The following is a 21,541-nucleotide window of genomic DNA, read 5'->3' as shown; positions in this document are numbered from 1 at the left end:
GTCAGGTAGAGTAAGTAGGACTGAACAGCAGGGCTGGGATCAGGGTGCAGCGTTTCAAATAAATCATGGCCAGGAGTCGAGGGAGATGGCCTTCCCTTGCACCAGCGCGAGAGAGAGAGAGATGGCCTTCCCTCGCTCCAGCGCGAGAGAGAGAGAGAGAAACAACAACATTAACAAAGTCAGCACTAAGAAACTGGAAAAACAGTTGTTTCTTTTGGGCACACAAAGAATGAAGTAACAGTCCATTGATAAAATATACAGGTGATGACAAATTAGATATTAAAGTTTAGAATATTTGCATGAAAATCTGTTGCCAATTAAATGGTTTCCATTCCAGATTTTCATGCAAATATTCTAAAATCTGCATAAAAACAATATGCACATTTTCCCACCAGAGAGATGTTTCCATCAAACTGACTTGTCGCGGATAAAAGTCTGTGCGTGATGACATAGTGTACATCAAATTAACTTTTGCAGTTAAATTCCCATGTACCGAATAAAAATACAAGATAAATGGGTTTCCACCGCATTTTAAACTCTGCTGATTTATCACCATAAATGTTTGCATTATATTGCGAATGTGCCCACTCTGGTCTTGGTACGTGTGCTCTAGCCAACAACTTGCAGATACAGTGCGGGTAAGTTACCTATAAAATGTGATTATTATGAACAAAAGAGCGAGATTTGTATTTGTCAAACGGCATGTCAGATTCATGTCACCAGAATAAGACTCTCGTTATCTACTGGAAAGGAGCAGCAAGATCACTGTGCACATTCACCACCCTGTGAAGTTAATCATAACTTATTTCATCTGTAGCCTTATAAACTGCATGCTTTCCCGAGTCGTAGTGGAAGGACCACACAACAGTATCATGGTTATTATATCAATATTTTAACATAAAGTCATTTCCACAGCCATGTCACATAATACATTTTACAGACACAAAAAGATCACCTTGTTTAGTGTAAACTTGTTTAGTCAACATTTGGAAGGTACACAGACAAATTTTCTGTTTTCATCAGGCCTGTCGTGACTTGTTTTTTATCCGACATGTACTTTACTTACATAAAAAGGTTGGATGGAAACATGGTTATTCATGGATATAATGGCACGGAGAGATGAAATACAAGGGACAGAAATCGAGAAAAGATTGCACAGGAAGAACAAGAAACTGAAATGTGACCATAGGGTCATGTATTTGTCACATTGATTTCAGTCAAGTTGGGGTTCTAGCACACCTGTAGGGGTCGACAAGCTCCTCTGTGACATAGTTGAGGAAGTTCCATCCCCCGCAAGCAAAGGAGCCCTGCAGGAAGGAAAGAGCTATCTGGCTAATGTCGTAGGGCTGGAAAGTCTCGAACGCATGCGCCGGCTCCCGACAGTAATACTTTCCTGGGTACACACACACACAACACAGAGTGGGTGGGTGGTGGAATCAGTGTGTGTGTATTAAGTTTGGCCGGATGTATGGAGCGTGGTCAGGGATTATGAGTGGGAAGAAGAGGTATGTGGATTTTAATCCCCTCTTTCACATCACCATAATGCAATCCCCCGGAAAGCACGAGTTAACAGTATTGTGGTGTTTTTGGCACTACTTTAAGGTTCTTTAGCTATTTTTCCCCCTCTCACATCTTGTGATTACTACTGAGCGTTTTATATTTTCTGGGTGAATTAGAGAGCCGACGAGCTGCTCAGTCTTAGTAGTGGCCTCAGACACTTTGTCCAGCAGGGGGAGACAAAGATTAAGGCTGTAAAGTGTGTAAGTGGGCCCAGAGTCGATTTACAGAGTATGTAAATGTGAAGTGAGTGCTAAAACAAAAACAGTTACAGATAGGTAAAGTGAATGAGTGAGACAGACTACCTTTGCTGATCTGCACAAAGCCCATAGTGATAAGCCCCCAGTCCAGTAGCTTCCGATTATGGCAGCCCCCCCGCACCTCTCGGATTCAGGTTGGGTTAAATGTGGAAGACACGTTTCAGTTGTATGCATTCAGTTGTACAACTGACTAGGTATACCCCCTTTCCCAGTCGTGAGAACATCCTGAACACGCGTGGCCCAGCGCACACTGGAGCAGTTCACCCATGTCAGCAAAAAAATGTGAGGAAGGGAGGAAGAGAGTCACATCTCACAAAAATAGCATTCAGCAACATCACACGTTGCCTACAGTAACATTATACTAGATTAGGTAATATGGGAGTAATTCTGAGAAAGAGAGAACAAAACTGATATTTAAAAAAAAATATATCCTCATATCTTTATTGTCCATGTTATACAGACAACAACGGAAATGTGTCTTCTGCTCGTTCACAGAGCGCACTCGTTTACCTGAACTGTTTTTGTTTCTGACTGTTGGGTGATCTTCTGGTAGATAATTGCAATAATGACCTCTGATGCTGTAGTTCTCTGAGGGACTCACGTAGACAGACGGTGGGAGGCCGCTCTCTGGGGGGGAAGCAGCAAGGCAAGTGTGGCTGCAGGACGTAGGTGGAGAAGGAGAGGGTGATTACAGTCTGGTTGGTGGGGTTGATCACAGTGGGTGGACAGACTAGAATTGTTTAAGGGCATCCTATTTTCCCAAGTAAAATGCTCACTAACAGGGATGTAAATACATTTGTGCACGGAATTTAAGTGAAATAAGCTTTTTGTGCATGTGGAAAATGTCTCTGATCTTTTATTTCAGCTCATGAAACCAACACTTTACATGTTGCGTTCATATTTTTGTTCAGTATACTTCACAAGAATGAGTAAATAGCATTATAAATTACAATATGTTCAGAATTTAATGTATTGATCAGAAAGTTATTCGCTAATTGACAATAGGCCAACATTGCCAAAATATTGATCAACTTAAACACCCATGAGAAATAATGGTAAGACATCATTTGAACAAGAAACAAATATATTAGAGGCATAGAGCCTAATATAGGCACTTGGCAACCCTACGGTGTGCAGGATCACATTCATTTGTACAATTTGTAACACTCATCTCCCATTCAAATGCTTGAAAAAAACTATAAAAAGTAACAGAAGGTTATATCTTACGACGTAAAAGTTCATTGCTTTAGCAAATGCAACCAACTACAGAGATTGATGGGAGGGGAGCGGGAGAGGAGGGGGACCCATGTACCTTGCTTCTATTATGCAGGCTGCAGTCACGCACTTGGCTTCAGTCATTCCCAAGATTGAAGTGGGAGACAAATCCAGCTAGGGCTTCCTCCTTGTCAGACCTCTGTCATGGAGGCCTCTCACACAGGGCACAGGGGTTCTGCGATGGACAGCCTGCACAGCTTCCCCACATACAGCGCTGGATGAAGGGTGACCTAGTTGAAGAGATCCAGGAGCCCGTTCTGCACAACTTCCCCACATACAGCGCTGGATGAAGGGTGACCTAGTTGAAGAGATCCAGGAGCCCGTTCTGCACAGCTTCCCCACATACAGCGCTGGATCAAGGGTGACCTAGTTGAAGAGGAGATCCAGGAGCCTGTTCTGCACAGCTTCCCCACATACAGCGCTGGATGAAGGGTGACCTAGTTGAAGAGGTCCAGGAGCCCGTTCTGCACAGCTTCCCCACATACAGCGCTGGATCAAGGGTGAGCTAGATGAAGAGATCCAGGAGCCCGTTCTGCACAGCTTCCCCACATACAGCGCTGGATGAAGGGTGACCTAGTTGAAGAGATCCAGGAGCCTGTTCTGCACAGCTTCCCCACATACAGCGCTGGATCAAGGGTGAGCTAGATGAAGAGATCCAGGAGCCCGTTCTGCACAGCTTCCCCACATACAGCGCTGGATGAAGGGTGAGTTAGTTGAAGAGGTCCAGGAGCCCGTTCTGCACAGCTTCCCCACATACAGCGCTGGATCAAGGGTGAGCTAGATGAAGAGATCCAGGAGCCCGTTCTGCACAGCTTCCCCACATACAGCGCTGGATCAAGGGTGAGTTAGTTGAAGGGTCCAGGACCCGTTCTGCAGCTTCCCCACATACAGCGCTGGATCAAGGGTGACCTAGTTGAAGAGATCCAGGAGCCCGTTCTGCACAGCTTCCCCACATACAGCGCTGGATCAAGGGTGAGTTAGTTGAAGAGGTCCAGGAGCCCGTTCTGCACAGCTTCCCCACATACAGCGCTGGATGAAGGGTGACCTAGTTGAAGAGATCCAGGAGCCTGTTCTGCACAGCTTCCCCACATACAGCGCTGGATCAAGGGTGACCTAGTTGAAGAGGTCCAGGAGCCCGTTCTGCACAGCTTCCCCACATACAGCGCTGGATGAAGGGTGACCTAGTTGAAGAGATCCAGGAGCCCGTTCTGCACAGCTTCCCAGGCAACCATCACAGCAGGATTGCTGTCATACAAAAATCAGCTTTCCCAAGGTAAAGAAGGGGGATATGCTGTGAAGCCTGTGAAGACGGACCCAACATGCTGTCAGTCATAGTTTCAAATCAATCGAGCATTTCCAGACACGCATATTCCAAATACACGGCAATGTTTCACCCAAAAATTGCATGTCCAAATATTTTCTCAAAAATACCAGAAACACATTGTAGAATGAGTAGATCACTACATAAACAACTTGACAGCATTATATCTCAGAGCAGTAAATTAAAGGAGATTAAATTCACTAGCAATTTCCCCTTTCAAAAACATTACAGGCTGTGCACACACGTGACATGATTGTAATTTTCGGTGCAGCCCGTCCACCCATTATGAAAAGCAGCCACTAAACAGTTCGCTTTTTACGGCATGCTGGTAAGTAACGTGCTAGCTAAAAGTCACTACACAGATGAGAAGGGGTTAGTTACCAGTATCGTTCTGCTTGCGCTATTTTACGGTTTGTAAACAAAGCCGTATGACGCGCATATGCGATGAGTGTTTTAAGGTGTTAACAATACATATATTTAAATGAGTTCAGATTATAAAATGCTACCATTGGTGTATAAAATTACACGGGGGATGGGGGGACTGCTTGCTTTATGATAAACTGTGTAAATGTACCAGCTACAGTCATTTTTCATACTTGAGTCACCCAACTATGAACTGGATTCATCAAAATATCATCCAATGTGATGAAAAACATGATTTTCACTATTTGGGACCTTTAAGTTGGACATGTGCTCTTCATGACAGAATTGTCAAATAAAAAGTTCTCCCACCAAGTTACACTATCCAAAAATTGATTCATTTCGTGGAATGACCCACATGCATTATCTCATCACCGTGCATTTCTCTTACCCCGCAAGTCCTCCCAAAAACCTCCTTGTCGTATGAGTAGTCTCCTCCAGATTTGGGGATAGTGGCGCCCAGTTCATCAAAGCAGTGCATCAATGGCTGTGATCACTCCGGTGACAATCCACACTACGAGAGCCAGCCCCACAGAGCTGGCATTCTCCATAACGCCCTTTGGGCTCACAATGATCCCTGACCCGATTATGTTACCTGAGACAAAGAGACAGGGAGGATTAGGAAGGTGGAAATTCTGCATCAATCTTTCAAAAGCGGCGAGTAAAATACTCACTTTCCTCTTCCTCATTTATATCAGTATCAACACACACCAACTACATCTTCAGACTACTGGTTGTGATTCAGAAACATACGATCAGGATTATCCGAAAGTTTTTGGAGATCTCATTATCTGGGTTAATACGGTAGCTCAAAACAGGGCAGCGGCGTAAGACAACCAACTGCTGACCGTGATCAGGCTCACGAACAGTCTGGGACGTCACATTTTCTCCCAGGTTTATTTGACCGGCCCTTTGGCCACAAAGTCCCCCAGGAGGCAAGCTCTAAGACTGCAAAAGTCATTCTAAAAGATTAGCTCTACGTGCAGAGAGAATGGTTGTAGTTGTGAAGTTTCTGATTCTACAGCTATCCAGTAAAGAGCTTGGTTTCCCCCCCCAAAAAACTGTATCACCCATCGGTCTAGCCTAGGGATCTCCAACCCCCGCACCTCTCCGATTCAGAGTGGTTGGGTTAAATGCAGGAAGACACATTTCAGTTGGACAACTGACTAGGTGCCCCCCTTTCCCCGAAGAACTACTGCTCTGTAGGTTTTCGCTCCAACCTTAATCTAGTGCACCTGATTCTAATAATTAGCTTGTTGCTAAACGGAATCAAGTTAGTTACAACTGGGGAGAGCGAAAACCTACAGGGGGCAGCTCTCTAGGAACAGGGTGAGCGAGCCCTGGTGTAGCCTATGTTATAGAACTGAGTGAGGTTATTATCTTGTCTTGGTGCAGGAGATTTGAAGCATGCTTCTTGTGAATGGTGCGGCCTTGGCCACTATGCTGATGATGTAAAGTGCAGCCGCTACACGGGCCCAGCATTAGTGAGATGACATTTGATCTACTTCCTCTGCATGTGGGTGGGATGGCTGCTGCTCTGTGATAGCCATGTAGAACAAATCCACATATTGGTGAAATAGACACAACTCACAGGAGCACATAATGCGTTATGTTGGGCCCTGTGCATTTCCTTGCTATGACAAAAAAAAAACTGTCCGAAGGATGTAGTCTGGCCAGTAATGAACAGACTGGAAAAAGAGAGGTTTTGAAGATCCTGTTCAGATCAGCTGTGAAATGAGCACTTAACTGTGCAGTCTGTGAAAGGTTCTTTACTCTGCTAGGTTCTGCAACAACAAAAAAAATTCATGTCAGGTTGGATCTCAGGTGGTCACAAGAAGATTGAGGAAGTCATTATAGATGGGATAAAAGATGAGCATAATGATTTACCCACAATAATTCCACATGCGCTGACAAGGCCAATCTCTTTCTTCAGGGCCACTCTTCCCAACCTCTCTTCACTGTATTAGGAGGTAGGGGTATCCCCGTCCGCAGATGTGTTGCCCCGCTGCCTTGGACCGTCGGTCATCCAAGATTACAGTTGCTGGATGAAATGCGCAGCTGCAGTACGACCTAGGTCAGTTTCGTGTTACCTGCACTAATGGAGAATTTTCTTTTGTTTATGTGGGTCTATAGCAAAACAAAAGTCTTAGCTCCTAGACTACTAAAAACACATTTCCAAATGGCAAGAGTCAAATTATTCTCTATATTCAACTAATAGAAGGCGTTCAGAGGTGCCTTAATGCCTGCCCAGTAGCATTTTCCTGCCAGTCAGTGTGTGGATTACACTGAATTACTGCTATTATTAAAAACTACATCACTTCATAAATAAGGACTGCAACCTGCCAGCCCAGCTCCAACTAGCAGAAATAGGCTGATGATGTGTTAGCGTGTGTGAGAGACTGAGGAAGAGCGATGCGTTGTTGTCAGGTAGAGTAAGTAGGACTGAACAGCAGGGCTGGGATCAGCATTTCAAATAAATCATGGCCAGGAGTCGAGGGAGATGGCCTTCCCTCGCTCCAGCAAAAAAAAAAAAAAGAGAGAGAGAGAGAGAGAAGAACAACATTAACACAAAGTCAGCACTGAGAAACTGGAAAAACAGTTGTTGCTTTTGGGCACACAAAGAATGAAGAAACAGTCCATTGATAAAATATACAGGTGATGACAAATTGGATATTAAAGGCAGTAATATTCAATTGGCAACAGATTTTCATGCAAATATTCTAAAATCTGCAGAAAAACAATAAGCACATTTTCCCACCAGAGAGATGTTTCCATCAAACTGACTTGTCGCAGATAAAAGTCTGTGCGTGATGACATAGTGCACATCAAATTAACTTTTGCAGTTAAATTCCCATGTACCGAATAAAAATACAAGATAAATGGGTTTCCACCGCATTTTAAACTCTGCTGATTTGTCACCATAAATGTTTATATTGCGAATGTGCCCACTCTGGTCTTGGTACGTGTGCTCTAGCCAACAACTTGCAGATACAGTGCGGGTAGGTTACCTACAAACTACTTATTCAGGCTGTCAGATTATTCTCTATATTCAACTAATAGAAGGCGTTCAGACGTACCTTAATGCCTGCCCAGTAGCGTTTTCCTTCCAGTCAGAGTGTGTGGATTACACTAAATTACTGCTATTATTAGAAACTACATCACTTCATAAATAAGGACTGCAACCAGCCAGCCAGCCCAGCTCCAACTTGCAGAAATAGGCCGCTGAAGACAATATTGTAAGTCTACTGTACTCACCGGGAGGTGCTCATAAAAAATAACAATGGTAGGCTGGCAATGGCAAGCAATTTACACTATCAGTAAACTACTTATTTCCAAGAACGCATGTTGTGCCAGATCAATATAACTTGCCAATGATGAAGTTTATTTTAATTTGTCCCAAAGTGATTTGTTTAAAAAATATATGCATTATATAGCTTAGTTATGAGTGCGATTCAGATTGGATGTTAACAATATAGCCTATGCCGTTGCAATCTTTGACAGCCTCAAATCAAAGGGATTGACCCACCTCATCATTCTCAGAGTTGCCGTGATTTTTAAAATGAAGAATCTCCAGCATCCTGTTGTCAGCACACTCGACAGCTGTTTTTTCTGGCTAAATGAAAGAAATGTAACACCATTTGCTTGAAATGCTAATTTCGAACCAATCAACATGGCTGGGGCGTCAATGTATTATTTTACTGTAAGAATGCTTCGGTATTAACTCATTTTTGTTTCTATTAGTTTGAGAAAATTCAAGCGGAGGTAGAACAATAGACAGCATTTTAATAAATGAAATAGGAGGGGATTAAGGAGCCATCACATTATAGCACTAACACTGAATAAGGCCAGCGTTATCTGTGAGTTGTCTGGAAACTTCCTCTAAAACAGACAACATGGAGTCATCCATGTCTTCTGGGTGGAGGCTACATATTACTCAACTAGAACACCACAGCTGGCGGTTTGTTTTTCTCATAACAGGAGCCACTCAGTCATTACAAAACTCTTGCAAAAAAAAAACGTATTAGGTCAACAACAAAAAAACATGCATCTTATACATGTCATTCTGACTGACTGCCATAATGACACTGATCATGCATGCACATTTTGCTTACACACACCAAGTGACTACAGTCATTTTCAATCTCTCCCAGTCTGCTGTCCTCACTTGCTTCAAGATGTCAAGGGGACAGATAGACATTTCACCTTGTCGAAATATATAAACTCAGCAAAAAAAGAAATGTCCCTTTTTCAGGACCCTATCTTTCAAAGATAATTTGTAAAAATCAAAGTAACCATAGACCTTCATTGTAATCACGGTTTCCAATGCTTGTCAATTAACCATAATCAATTAATGAACATGCACCTGTGAAACAGTCGTTAAGACACTAACAGATTACAGACGGTAGGCAATTAAGGTCACAGTTATGAAAATTTAGGACACTAAAGAGGCCTTTCTACTGACTCTGAAAAATACCAAAAGAAAGATGCACCGGGTTTCCTGCTCATCTGTGTGAACGTGCCTTAGGCATGCTGCTAGAAGGCATGAGGACTGCAGATGTGGCAATAAATTGCAATGTCCGTGCTGAGACGCCTAAGACAGTGCTACAGGGAGACAGGACGGACACCTGATTGTCCTCGCAGTGGCAGACTGTAACAACTGCATAGGATCGGTACATCTGAACATCACACCTGCGGGACAGGATGGAAGCAACAACTGCCCGAGTTACACCAGGAACGCAAAATCCCTCCATCAGTGCTCAGACTGTCCACAATAGGCTGAACTGGGGGCTTGTAGGCCTGTTGTAAGGCAGGTCCTCACCAGACATCACCGGCGCCTATGGGCACAAACCTACCATCGCTGGATCAGACAGGACTGGCAGAAAGTGCTCTTCACTGACGAGTTGCGGTATTGTCTCACCAGGGGTGATGGTCGGATTCACGTTTATCGTCGAAGTAATGAGCGTTACACCGAGGCCTGCACTCTGGAGCGATTTGGAGGTAGAGGGTCTGTCATGTTCTGGGGCGGTGTGTCACAGCATCATCGGACTGAGCTTGTTGTCATTGCAATCTCAATGCTGTGCGTTACAGGGAAGACTTCCTCCTCCCTCATATGGTACCCTTCCTGCAGGCTCACCCTGACATGACCCTCCAGCCATATGGCTCATGATTTCCTGCAAGGCAGGAATGTCAGTGTTCTGCCATGGCCAGCGAAGAGCCCGGATCTCAATCCTATTGAGCACATCTGGAACCTGTTGGATCGGAGGGTGAGGGCCATTTCCCCCAGAAATGTCCAGGAACTTGCAGGTGCCTTGGTGGAAGAGTGGGGTAACATCTCACAGCAAGAACTGGCAAATCTGGTGCAGTCCATGAGGTGGAAATGCACTGCAGTACTTAATGCAGCTGGTGGCCACACCAGATACTGATTGTTTCTTTTGATTTTGACCCCCCTTTTGGACACATTATTCAAGGTCTGTGGAACTTGTTCCGTTTGTTATTGAATCTTATGTAGTAGTCTCTTGAAACTCTAAGGGCGCTGTATCATTTTTGGATAAAAAGACGTGCCCGTTTTAAGCGCAATATTTTGTCACAAAAAGATGCTTGACTATGCATATAATTGGTAGCTTTGGAAAGAAAACACTGACGTTTCCAGAACTGCAAAGATATTTTCTGTGCGTGCCCTAGAACGTGAGCTTCAGGCAAAACCAAGATGAGACGGCATCCAGGAAATGAGCAGGATTTTTGAGGCTCAGTTTTCCATTGTCTCCTTATATGGCTGTGAATGCGAGAGGAGTGAGTCAGCCCTTTCTGTCGTTTCCCCAAGGTGTCTGCAGCATTGTGACGTATTTGTAGGCATATCATTGGAAGATTTACCCGGTGTCCGCCGCCGAAATTGGTGTGCAAAAGTCAGCTGCAAGTATTTTTCCACAGAATTCAGAGAAGAATGCAGGCTTCCACGAACGATATATCAATGAAGAGATATGTGAAAAAACACCTTGAGGATTGATTCCAAACAACGTTTGCCATGTTTCGGTCGATATTATGGAGTTAATTCGGAAAAAGTTTGACGTTGTAAGTGAATTTTCGGTTAGTTTCGGTAGCCAAATGTGATGTACAAAACGGAGCGATTTCTCCTACACAGACGCTTTCAGGAAAAACTGCGCATTTGGTATGTAACAGAGTCTCCTCATTGAAAACATCCGAAGCTCTTCAAAGGTAAATGATTTTATTTATTTGGTTATCTGGTTGTGAAAATGTTGCGTGCCAAATGCTACTCAAAATGCTAAGCTAGCTTAGCATACTCTTACACAAATTAGTCAATTGCTATGGTTCAAAAGCATATTTTGAAAATCTGAGATGACAGTGTTGTTAAGAAAAGGCTAAGCTTGAGAGCAGGCGCATTATTTTCATTTTATTTGCAATTTTCAGAAATCGTTAACGTTGCGTTATGCTAATGAGCCTGAGGCTTTAGTCACGATCCCGGATCCGGGATGGGGAGTTTCAAGAGTTAAGACACTTCAGGATGAGGATATATTTTCTAGACATTTGTGTACAAGCGTGCATTCAAGTTTGAAATTCCAAATGGTTTTTGATATATGCTTGGCAATGGAATAGGGACCTTGTCACAGCCTGCCATTTTACTCATGGAGGGGACATGCTAAATAAGTCAATGGAAGAAGCACATACAGTGCCGAGACCAGCAAATATCTAGTAGTATTGTCTTTATTGACAACATGGCTCAGACAAAAACAGAAAAACATACATCCTGACAAGCCTGTCTCCTACACCCTGCAGTATCGGAGTTGTAACCAGGCAAGTGTTGAGTGACATTTTAGAGCCATCTCATCCGAGTTGTAGCTTGGAATGTGTGCTCAGCGGACCTAGACCAAATAAATACTTGTTATTTTTCAGTTACTTGAGGTTTGCTTGATTTAGCTTGCTCAGCATGCCAGAGTTCATGTTTTTGGGACTATTCCATTGGCACCTAAAGTACTAACCCTAACAAAAACAAGTACATGTTTGACCCAGGTGTGGTTGTCAGTAAGGCCGAGGTCCTGTTGGCAAGTCTGTGACTGCGATGCCAGGTGACTGACAAACAATATATATAAAAAGTAAGATTATCTTCAGAGGGAGGAACGGATGACGACCCAGGTAGACAGAAAAGGCTGACAGCCTATGAGATCCACTCTCCTAAAGAGATATTGACTGCCTGCTATACAAGTAACTTCATCTCAGTAAACATTGTATTTGAATGATGGTCCATGCCTGAAACTGACTCCTCTTAACAATACTGTAAAATAGACTCAAAATCAGTCCCATCTAAACCATTGATTGGATTCTTATTTGCAGATCTAAAGCGTCACCATGATCCTGGTTTGTATGTTTCATGGTATGAGCAGGCTCATTTTTACAGACCTATTGGTGAAATGCTGGACATTGTGAGAAACTACCTGCACTTCATTAGCAACAAAGTGCCTGTTTAATTGTGTCTGTATATATGTGTGTGTGGTCTTCACAGGCCGATGGTGTAGGATCTTCCTGCTGGGTTGTGGATAGCGGAGCATGAGGGCTCTGTCACGGCCCACTCGTACCACACCTTCTTCCCATTGTTACACCTCCAGAACCTCACCACGACATCATCATCCCGCGTCACAGGGATCGGTTGCTGCAGGTGGAAGAAACGGGTCAATACACTACATTCTTTTGGGTAATAAAAATGTGCTAAATGTAAAGTATACATTTTACATGACAGTCAACTGACTTTGAGAGGGAACAGGATGGGGAACCAGGAGAACATTCCGGGAGAGTGGGTCTCTGGCTTGATACCTTGACCAAACAGACACACACATTGATGTTAACGATATCCATCCATCTTATACTTCAAAACATCACCATTCCCACTCTTGGTACTTACTGAGTGTGACGTCTCCGTAGAGAGTGGTCTCGAAGTATCCAGCAAAGCCATGCAGCACTGTGTTACATCCCACAGAGAATCTAAGGCACTGGTACCTATTGTTGTTCATATCTAAAAAAGGAAAGTGCATTTATTACATATCTTGTGTGATCGTTACCCGGTGTTAGCTAGGATGTGTGTATTACCTATGGCGGGATGTGTGAGGGTTGGTGTGCAAGCGTTAGCCATACAAGGGAGTTTGAAGCATGTATGTTACCTGTGGTGGGGTGTACAAAGGTGAAGCAGGCTTTGGGCTCGGCCAGCTGGTGGAAGTTGTGGAGTCTGACGACGTAGGGGGTCTCAAAGTGGCACTCGGGGTCCTTGTCTCGCTCCCTGCACCCCCTAACCTCATTATACAGCTTGGAGGAGGAGAGGGGGGCAAGGAAAGAGGTGTAGGAACAGGGGATGCTAACCCCACCATCTGAGGAACGAGATAATCGGGTTTGGATGAGAGAGGGTATAGGCAAAAAAAGTGCATTTGAATGACGTATATCGTCACTGTCTGGTGAAAACCTCATCTCCAAAACAGAAACTTTTCAGTAAAATGGAGAGAAAAAAAATATCCATATTTTCCCCATTAACGAATATACAATGATATTTCAGAAGCAAGTTATTATCAACTTTTTTGGTCCGAGTCATGAAATGTTCAGAGTACAATGAGGAGTTACTGCTTACGAGGTTGTCATCCGACAGCGAAGTCATGGCCCTTTCAGTAGTGTGACATTTCAATATCAACGAGGTGCACTGCAGAAGTGCAATATTTACACCTACCTTTGAGAAAGTGCTGTGCTCCATCTAGACACTCCGGGGAGAGCTCGTTGTCCCCGAAGGACCCGAGCAGCTCGCTGACGATGATGTCCGCCTTCTCAGGTGCCGCCCACTCCCTCATGTCACACGACACCACGGTGACCTGATCGCCCCACTCCTCAAACTTCCAGTTCTCAAGCCTGGGAGAGAGAGGCAGGATCAGTCTCACAGACAGAGAGTGGAGCTCAATGGAGATTAACGTTGCCAACCGTCCCATTATATAGTCTTGTAATTTACCTGCCAGAAAGTATTAAACTGAACCGGGCGATTACTCGTAATACATTAATTAAATGATTACATTAATGAAACTATCTCCTTGAACGAGGTTGGTGAACAACGGAAACCCCATTAGAGGGTCAGAGTTCACTCACGTGACAACAGTGTTGGGGTTCTTTTCAACAGCGTAGATACGGAGCTTCCTGTCAGCCTGCTTGGCAGCACGCAGGGAGGCATTGACCAGAGGACCTCTCCCAGCCCCCAGCACCATCAAAACTCTAAGGTCACAGAGCAAACATACTGTTACGCACCAGATACAGATGGGGGGGGGGGGGGGGGGTCATTGTCAGGAGAATAGATACTAAGAGAGATGACAGAGAGGCAGGTGTTTGAGCTACTCACTGTGTATTGGTTGCCTTCTGCTCCTCCGGGACTCTGTCGAGCAGACACTTGTACACAGCCTGCAGAAATGTCAGGGGAACCCAATCAGTACTTCATTATATTACCCTACCAGCCACAGCACCATTGCTAGCTGTTACAGTGTATTAGAATGGGAAGAGATCTGTGTCAACGGCTCCTTACCTGCTGGTACTGGGAGTATTTGATGGGATCCTTCTCGAACACTTCATAGGTCTGAGACTCCAGATTGTCCATGAGCGGCTAATGGGAAGAGAACAATTAGAGACAGATTCCAATGCATACACACAAAATATAATAGGGGTGGGAATCGCGATTCTATAAGTATTGTGATGCGACACACTGTCTGCTACTGAAATGAGAAAATTAGTTTTGATCAGTCAGGGAAATATGTGCTGAAAAGTTGGCTCACTAGTTAAAAAGAAGACAGAGCAAGCTATAGGATGAAAAATACCGCCGTTTTGGCGCAGGTACAGCCAACTAACGCTCGCTAATGCTACCTAGCTAAAAATAATACAGAAATACAATTTCTTTTTTTCTTTGGCGTCAAAGTAACAATATAATATTGTCCAAAATTGGCAAACTATAAATTCCCCGCCCATCACTACAATATACAGTACCGTTCAAAAGTATGGACACCTACTCATTCCAGGGTCTTTATTTTTACTATTTTCTACATGGTAGAATAATAGTGAAGACATCAAAACTATGAAATAACACATATGGAATCATGTAATAACCAAAAGTGTTAAATCAAAATACATTTAATATTTGAGGTTCTACAAAGTAGGCACCCTTTACCTAGATGACATCTTTGCACACATGTGGCATTATTTATTTCATAGTTTTGATGTCTTCACTATTATTCTACAATGTAGAAAAGAGTAAAAAAAATAAAGGAAACCCCTTGAATGAGTAGGTGTGTCCAAACTGGTACTGTAGGTATGACTATTTACAAGCCTCAACAAGCATACCTGGAGAGGAGACTGTAGGTAATCCTCGTAACCCTTGGCAAACAGTTCATAGGCATTGGGGGCAGGGCGGTTCTGGTTGAGGTATTCAAGGTACTGCAGGTAGGAGCGGAAGTCCTTCTCACTGTGACGACTGGTGCCAGTGAAGATGAACTGGGCCTCAAGCTGGGAGAAGAGAAAATGTTTTGTAAAATACATAACCAGGGACAGAGTGAAGATAATTATTTTATTTGCTATACCAATTGCTGTAGCCTAGAATTTACAGTACCTTGAAGAGACGGAAGATGATTTTCTGGTGGGATTTTGAAAGGACTGGGAACCCTTTCTTATTGGTCAAAAAGATGCTGGTGGGAAGGACGGCTGCTTTGATTGGCTCACCAAGCCACTTGTCAATTACAGCATCGGAGGGCATGTTTTCTCCAACCTCAATGGCTTCAGCAAAAGGAAGGGAAGACAAATCAGGAACAATTGTGACCAAAACAATGACTTATCCGTTTGTCAACACCACCCCAACATGTTTCCCCGTCCTGCTCCCTTACCTAAACAGATTCTCTTGTTGTAGTCACACAGAGTTCTGAATGAATGCCACCTGAAAAAGGAAAAACCAAAAAGGTACATTTAAAACTAAAACAAAAAAAATATGCAAGCCCTGGTCACAGCACAAAACTTACCAGGCCCAGGTCTTCTCGTCATCACTTCCATCATCTGTGTGTTTCGTCGGCTCGTTCTCGATGATGTCATCACGCATGTCGTCAGCAGAAATCAGGGGGACCCGGATCCAAAACTGATATGAAACAATCCAGTTGCTTAGTTTTAAGTTAACCGATTTACCTTAACATTGCCCGTCACAATACAGTCAAGGATTAAGAATTAGTTCTAATTCGTTTATGCTATAGATAGAGAATGTTTGAGTGCTGTAGTCACCATGCAGGAGTGGTGTCCCGTCTGGATGTGGTTGAGCAGCACACGGGCCAGGTTGGCACAGTGAGGGCCCTTCAGAGGGACCATGAAGGCTGGCAGACCCAGATATGCTGAGAAGTTCAGCTCCTGTACCAGGGCCTTCGACAGGACAGAGGGATGGCAGGACAGAGCAACAATTAAACTTGTAGCTAAGATGTTTAAAACTTTCTGCTTGAACTTGTCTTAGTTCACGAACAAGGCCAGGGGTGTATTCACTAAACCAAACGGAAGAAAATGGGGAGGGATCCAAGACAACTTTTTCCAAAAGATAGTCGTTCTCATTGCAAAAAGTTATTTTGGGAAAAGTTTTGCAACTGTTTACTACGTTGGAAGTTAATGAACACACCCAAAGTCTGTCAACTCACCGCTTCTGAATTCCTGCGTTCTGTCTCCACCTCTGAGTCGGTCTCGATCCATGGAGAAAGCTTTCCAACAACCAGAGTGTTCCAGTCTGGGTAAGGAAGAAGTGAAAATCAATATCCTGATACTTCATTAAATATACATACTATAGAGCCATTCGATGGCCCTGTAAGTAGATGCCCCTGTGCTCAGTGGAACTGGGGCATGTGCATGAGAATGAACCGTCTACCATTGAGGTCAGTATGAATACAGGTAGCCTCCTCACCTCTCCCACAGAGCAGAAGGTCAGAGCGCGTATGTGCTCCTGATCGGACTTTGGCGGGGTCCAACTCAAACTCCCTCCTGAACCTTGGGTGGAAGAGGGGCATGCACAGGAAGTCAAACCTGAAAGAGACAAATGGGACATTAGTTGACACTTGATCTAACGTTAGTTCCGTGTATTAGGATCCCCATTAGTTACTGCACATGCAGCAGCTACTTTTCCTGGGGTCCACATAAAATATACAAATACATGACAAAGTACAGGACAGTTATAGACAAGAACATAAGATATTACATTAAAAAAATAACTTTTGAAAAGACACAAATTACAGTTGAAGTCGGAGGTTTACATAGGTTGGAGTCATTAATACTCGTTTTTCAACCACTCCAAAAATGTCTTGTTAACTTCTTATGGCTGGGGGGCAGTATTGAGTAGCTTGGATGAATAAGTTGCCCAAAGTAAATGGCCTGCTCCTCAGTCGCTAATATATAAATATTATTAGTATTGGATAGAAAACACTAAAGTTTCTAAAACTGTTTGAATGATGTCTGAGTATAACAGAACTCATGTGTCAGGCAAAATCCTGAGGAAAAATGAACAGGAAGCGAGAAAACTGAGCATTGTATGTATTCACCAGAGTCCCCAATGAAATCCCCTTGAGATATTAATGATGTTGCACTGCCTTGGGGTTCCACTAGACGTCAACCATCAATAGAAATTGTAATGAGACTTCTATGGTGTTGTGGGAGTGAATGAGAGCAGAATCTATCAGGTGTCTATCAAGCAGCCCTTTTCTGACCACGCTTATTCCTCATGGAACCCACTTGCGTTCTATTGCTCATGAAGACACAAAGGAATACTCTGGTTGGAACTTTATTGAAGCTATATGTTAAAAACATGCTAATGATTGATTCTGTACTTAGTTCGAAATGTTTTGTCGACCTGTAATATAACTTTTTGAAGTTTTTGTCCGATGTAACGCTGACCAAAATGAGCGTTTGGATATGTATACCAAACGCGCTAACAAAAGAAGGTATTTGGACATAAGACATTTTCGAACAAAACAAACAGTTAATGTGGACCTGGGATTCCTGGAGTGCTTTCTGATGTAGATTATCAAAGGTAAGGGAATGTTTATCATGTAATTTCTTGTTTATGTTGATGTCAACATGGCTATTGTGACATTTTTCTGAGCGCCGTCTCAGATTATTGCATGGCTGGCTTATTCGGTAATGTTTTTTTTATTCTTTTTTTTATTTTTTTTTATTTTTAAATCAGACACAGCGGTTGCATTATGGAGAGGTATATCTATAATTCCATGTGTATAACTTGTATTATCATCTACATTTATGAGTATTTCTGTTGACTGATGTGGCTATGCAAAATCACTGGATGTTTTTGGAACTAGTGAATAACGCGCCAATGTAAACTCATATTTTGATAAATATGAACTTTATCAAACAAAACATACATGTATTGTGTAACATGAAGTCCTATTAGTGTCTTCTGATGAAGATCAAAGGTTAGTGATTCATTTTCTCTCTATTTGTGCTTTTCGAAACCCTTCTCTTCGGCTGGGGGAAAAAAATGGCTGTGTTTTTCTGTGGCAATGTGGTGATCTAACAATCATTTGTGGTGCTTTTGCTGTAAAGCATATTTGAAATCAGACACTGTGGTGGAATGAACAACGAGAATAGCTTTAAAATGGTATGAGATCCATGCATGTTTGAGGAATGTTAAATACGAGATTTTATATTTTGAAAATGGCGCCCTACACTTTGACTGGCTGTTGTCATATTGCTCCCGTTAAACGGGATTGCAGCCATAAGAAGTAAACAAACTATAGTTTTGGCAAGTTGGTTAGGACATCTACATTGTGCATGACACAAGTCATTTTTCCAACAATTGTTTACAGACAGATTATTTCACTTATAATGCACTGTATCACAATTCCAGTGGGTCAGAAGTACACACATTAACTGAGCCTTTAAACAGCTTGGAAAAATCCAGAAAAAATGTCATGGCTTTAGAAACTTCTGATTGGCTAATTGACATAATTTCAGTCAATTGGAGGTGTACAAGTGGATACATTTCAAGGCCTACCTTCATTCAAACTCAGTGCCTTTGCTTGACATCATGGGAAAACCAAAATAAATCAGTCAATACCTCAAATCATTGTAGACCTCCACAAGTCTGGTTCATCCTTGGGAGCAATTTCCAAATAACTGCAAGGAGACACGTTCTGTCTCTTAGAGACGAACGTACTTTGGTGCGAAAAGTGCAAATCAATCCCAGATCAACAGCAAAGGACCTTGTGAAGATGCTGGAGGAAGCCGGTACAAAAGTATCTATATCCACAGTAAAACAAACCCTATATTGACATAACCTGAAAGGCCGCGCAGCAAGGAAGAAGCCACTGCTCCAAAACCACCATAAAAAAGCCAGACTACAATTTGCAACTGCACATGGGGACAAAGACAGTACTTTTTGGAGAAATGTCCTCTGGTCTGAAACAAATGGAACTGTTTGGCCATAATGACCATCGTTATGTTTAGAGGGAAAAGGGGGAGGCTGCAAGCCAAAAAACATCATCCCAACCGTGAAGCACGGAGGTGGCAGCATCATGTTGTGGGGTTGCTTTGCTGCAGGAGGGACTGGTGCACTTCACAAAATAGATGGCATCATGAGGAGGGAAAATTATGTGGATATATTAAAGCAACATCTCATGACATCAGTCAGGACGTTAAAGCTTGGTTGCAAATGGGTCTTCCAAATGGACAATGACCCCAAGCATACTTCCAAAGTTGTGGCAAAATGTCTTAAGTACAACAAAGTCAAGGTATTGGAGTGGCCATCACAAAGCCCTGACCTCAATCTCATAGAAAATTTGCGGGCAGAACTGAAAAAGCGTGTGCGAGCAAGGAGGCCTACAAACCTGACTCAGTTACACCAGCTCTGTCAGGAGGAATGGGCCAAAATTCACCCAACTTATTGTGGGAAGGCTACCTGAAACATTTGACCCAAGTTAAACAATTTAAAGGCAATGCTACCAAATACTAATTGAGTGTATGGAAACTTCTGACCCACTGGGAATTTGATGAAAGAAATAAAAAGCAGAAATCTCTTATTATTCTGACATTTCACATTCTTACAATAAAGTGGTGATCCTAACTGACCTAAGACAGGGAATTTTTTACTAAGATTAAATGTAGTTGGCTAAGGTGTATGTAAACTTCTGACTTCAACTGTATATCTACACAATTAATATACAGTACCAGTCAAAAGTTGGACACACCTACTCACTCAAGGGTTTCTCATCCAAGAGTGTGTAAAGCTGTCATCAAGGCAAGGGGTGGCTAGTTTGGAGAATCTCAAATATTTTGATTTGAACACTTTTTTTGGTTACTACATGATTCCATGTGTCATTTCATAGCACATATACAGTACAGTTAAAACAGATATTTTGAAAGAGGATTGACACTGATACAATATGTTGTTTTAAAGCTAAACGTGCCTTTTGCCTGAGTAACCTCTGGTGGCAGAGCATTCCATGACGATATGGCTCTATACATACGAAATATTAAATCGGCTTTTGGTTTTGGGACAGTGAAGAAACCCATAGCGGCGGGGCCTGTTTGAATTGTACGCAAATATATTACTCAAGTTAGGCATTTTCAACACAGATGTTTATTAAAAAAGACTCGAAGAGAAGCAGTCCATTTCAGCTCAACCATGAATGACTATCATGTGTGTTGTTGATGTTAATTTTTGTGTGCAGTTAATATGGGCAAGACATGCGGCTTTGTTTTCGGCCAGCGGCGGCTTTACACGGGCTTTCTTTGCTGCACCTGACCATTACTGGACAGTAATCAAGATGATACAAAATTAGAGCCTGAACAACTAGCACAGTTGATCTGTGTCAAAAAATATTTGTATAAAACATACATACCTCGCCCCATCTTTACGACAACTTAGTCAATGACTTGATAACGATTACAGGCCATTGAAAGAACTTGACGCTCTTGCATAAAGTTGACTGTAGCTAGGCATATTGCTCTAACTACAAACGTTTAGGGTTATTTACTTGGACGATACATTCAAGTAACGTCATGGCTCCACTGTCAAATGTATTCTCATCAAATCATATTGGGGTCGTGGTAAGGAGGATCATCTCGTTGTTAGCCATTGTGATGGTGCACGTGGTAATTCACCGTCACCGGCAAATTCACCTAGCTAGCGAGCTACGAGTAAAATAGCTAGCAACATCACATGCAGAAATGAAGCCGAATGGTATATACTAGTCTTGTCGGCTCCTGTCTTGACCTCCACCTTCCTCCAAATAATTGCTGGAGCGAAACAGTTTGCTTACCCAAGTTTAGCCACCGCCGCAAGTGTGTCAGCAACCTCGGGCACACAACTCAAATCTCTCCCGCAGGACACCCTGCCTCCTGTGTTGTGGGACGCCATCGTCAGCCGAGTGAATGGGAAAGAAGAGAGTAGCAGTTTAGTAAAAGGGAAACTGACGCCATTTTGGCTCGGGTCATGTATTTGATATCATTGGAGCTGAGAGTCAAAATGACTTCCTCTGGAATGCAGTTTCATACGTTTCGAGAACTGTCGCGATACTTGCACGTCCAGTGAGATTATGGTAGTTTGAGGCTGTTGTTCGAAAAACACTTTGGATCGTCTTGATCACGTACGCTGCGTTCAAAATAATTGGGAACTCGGCAATCTCCAACTTCAGTGCGTTCAACACACTGGGAA

At 43.0% G+C, this 21,541-nt stretch overlaps 1 protein-coding gene and 1 pseudogene across 2 annotated transcripts; both read right to left on the bottom strand.

Annotated features, from left to right (window-relative positions):
* Nucleotides 1-1,080: 1,080 nt before the first annotated feature.
* On the bottom strand, nucleotides 1,081-11,790 carry LOC135558269 (large neutral amino acids transporter small subunit 2-like; annotated as a pseudogene).
* Nucleotides 11,538-21,330, bottom strand: prmt5 (protein arginine methyltransferase 5). Of its 2 annotated transcripts, none has more exons than XM_064993255.1 (16): nucleotides 21,147-21,330; nucleotides 16,781-16,899; nucleotides 16,521-16,606; nucleotides 16,120-16,254; nucleotides 15,867-15,979; nucleotides 15,735-15,784; nucleotides 15,464-15,627; nucleotides 15,199-15,360; nucleotides 14,390-14,467; nucleotides 14,210-14,268; nucleotides 13,963-14,085; nucleotides 13,556-13,731; nucleotides 13,002-13,205; nucleotides 12,746-12,856; nucleotides 12,593-12,663; nucleotides 11,538-12,496 (listed from the first exon to the last, which is right to left on the bottom strand). In XM_064993255.1, exons 1-16 carry the CDS (start codon nucleotides 21,242-21,244, stop codon nucleotides 12,344-12,346), a joined length of 1,902 nt encoding a protein of 633 aa, XP_064849327.1. In that variant the 5' UTR covers nucleotides 21,245-21,330; the 3' UTR covers nucleotides 11,538-12,343. The 2 variants fall into 2 exon arrangements, with proteins under 2 accessions (XP_064849327.1, XP_064849328.1); XM_064993256.1 differs by having other exon boundaries at nucleotides 12,593-12,657; nucleotides 21,147-21,321.
* Nucleotides 21,331-21,541: the final 211 nt, after the last annotated feature.

The sequence above is a fragment of the Oncorhynchus masou genome, chromosome 17 (assembly GCF_036934945.1).
Source record: "Oncorhynchus masou masou isolate Uvic2021 chromosome 17, UVic_Omas_1.1, whole genome shotgun sequence".
NCBI lineage: Eukaryota > Metazoa > Chordata > Actinopteri > Salmoniformes > Salmonidae > Oncorhynchus > Oncorhynchus masou.
The sequence above is the reverse complement of the archived record's forward strand: the minus strand, read 5'-3'. Positions and strand labels throughout refer to the sequence as shown.

What these genes read in the sequence shown, in the direction of transcription:
- prmt5 (XM_064993255.1), bottom strand. Translation starts at nt 21,244, where the DNA reads ATGGCGTCCCACAACACAGGAGGCAGGGTGTCCTGCGGGAGAGATTTG. An exon ending in GCGGCGGTGGCTAAACTTGG is followed by an intron (nt 16,900 to 21,146) that starts GTAAGCAAACTG and finishes TGTCTCTTTCAG; the next exon opens with GTTTGACTTCCTGTGCATGC. An exon ending in CAACAAGAGAATCTGTTTAG is followed by an intron (nt 15,628 to 15,734) that starts GTAAGGGAGCAG and finishes CTTTTGCTGAAG; the next exon opens with CCATTGAGGTTGGAGAAAAC.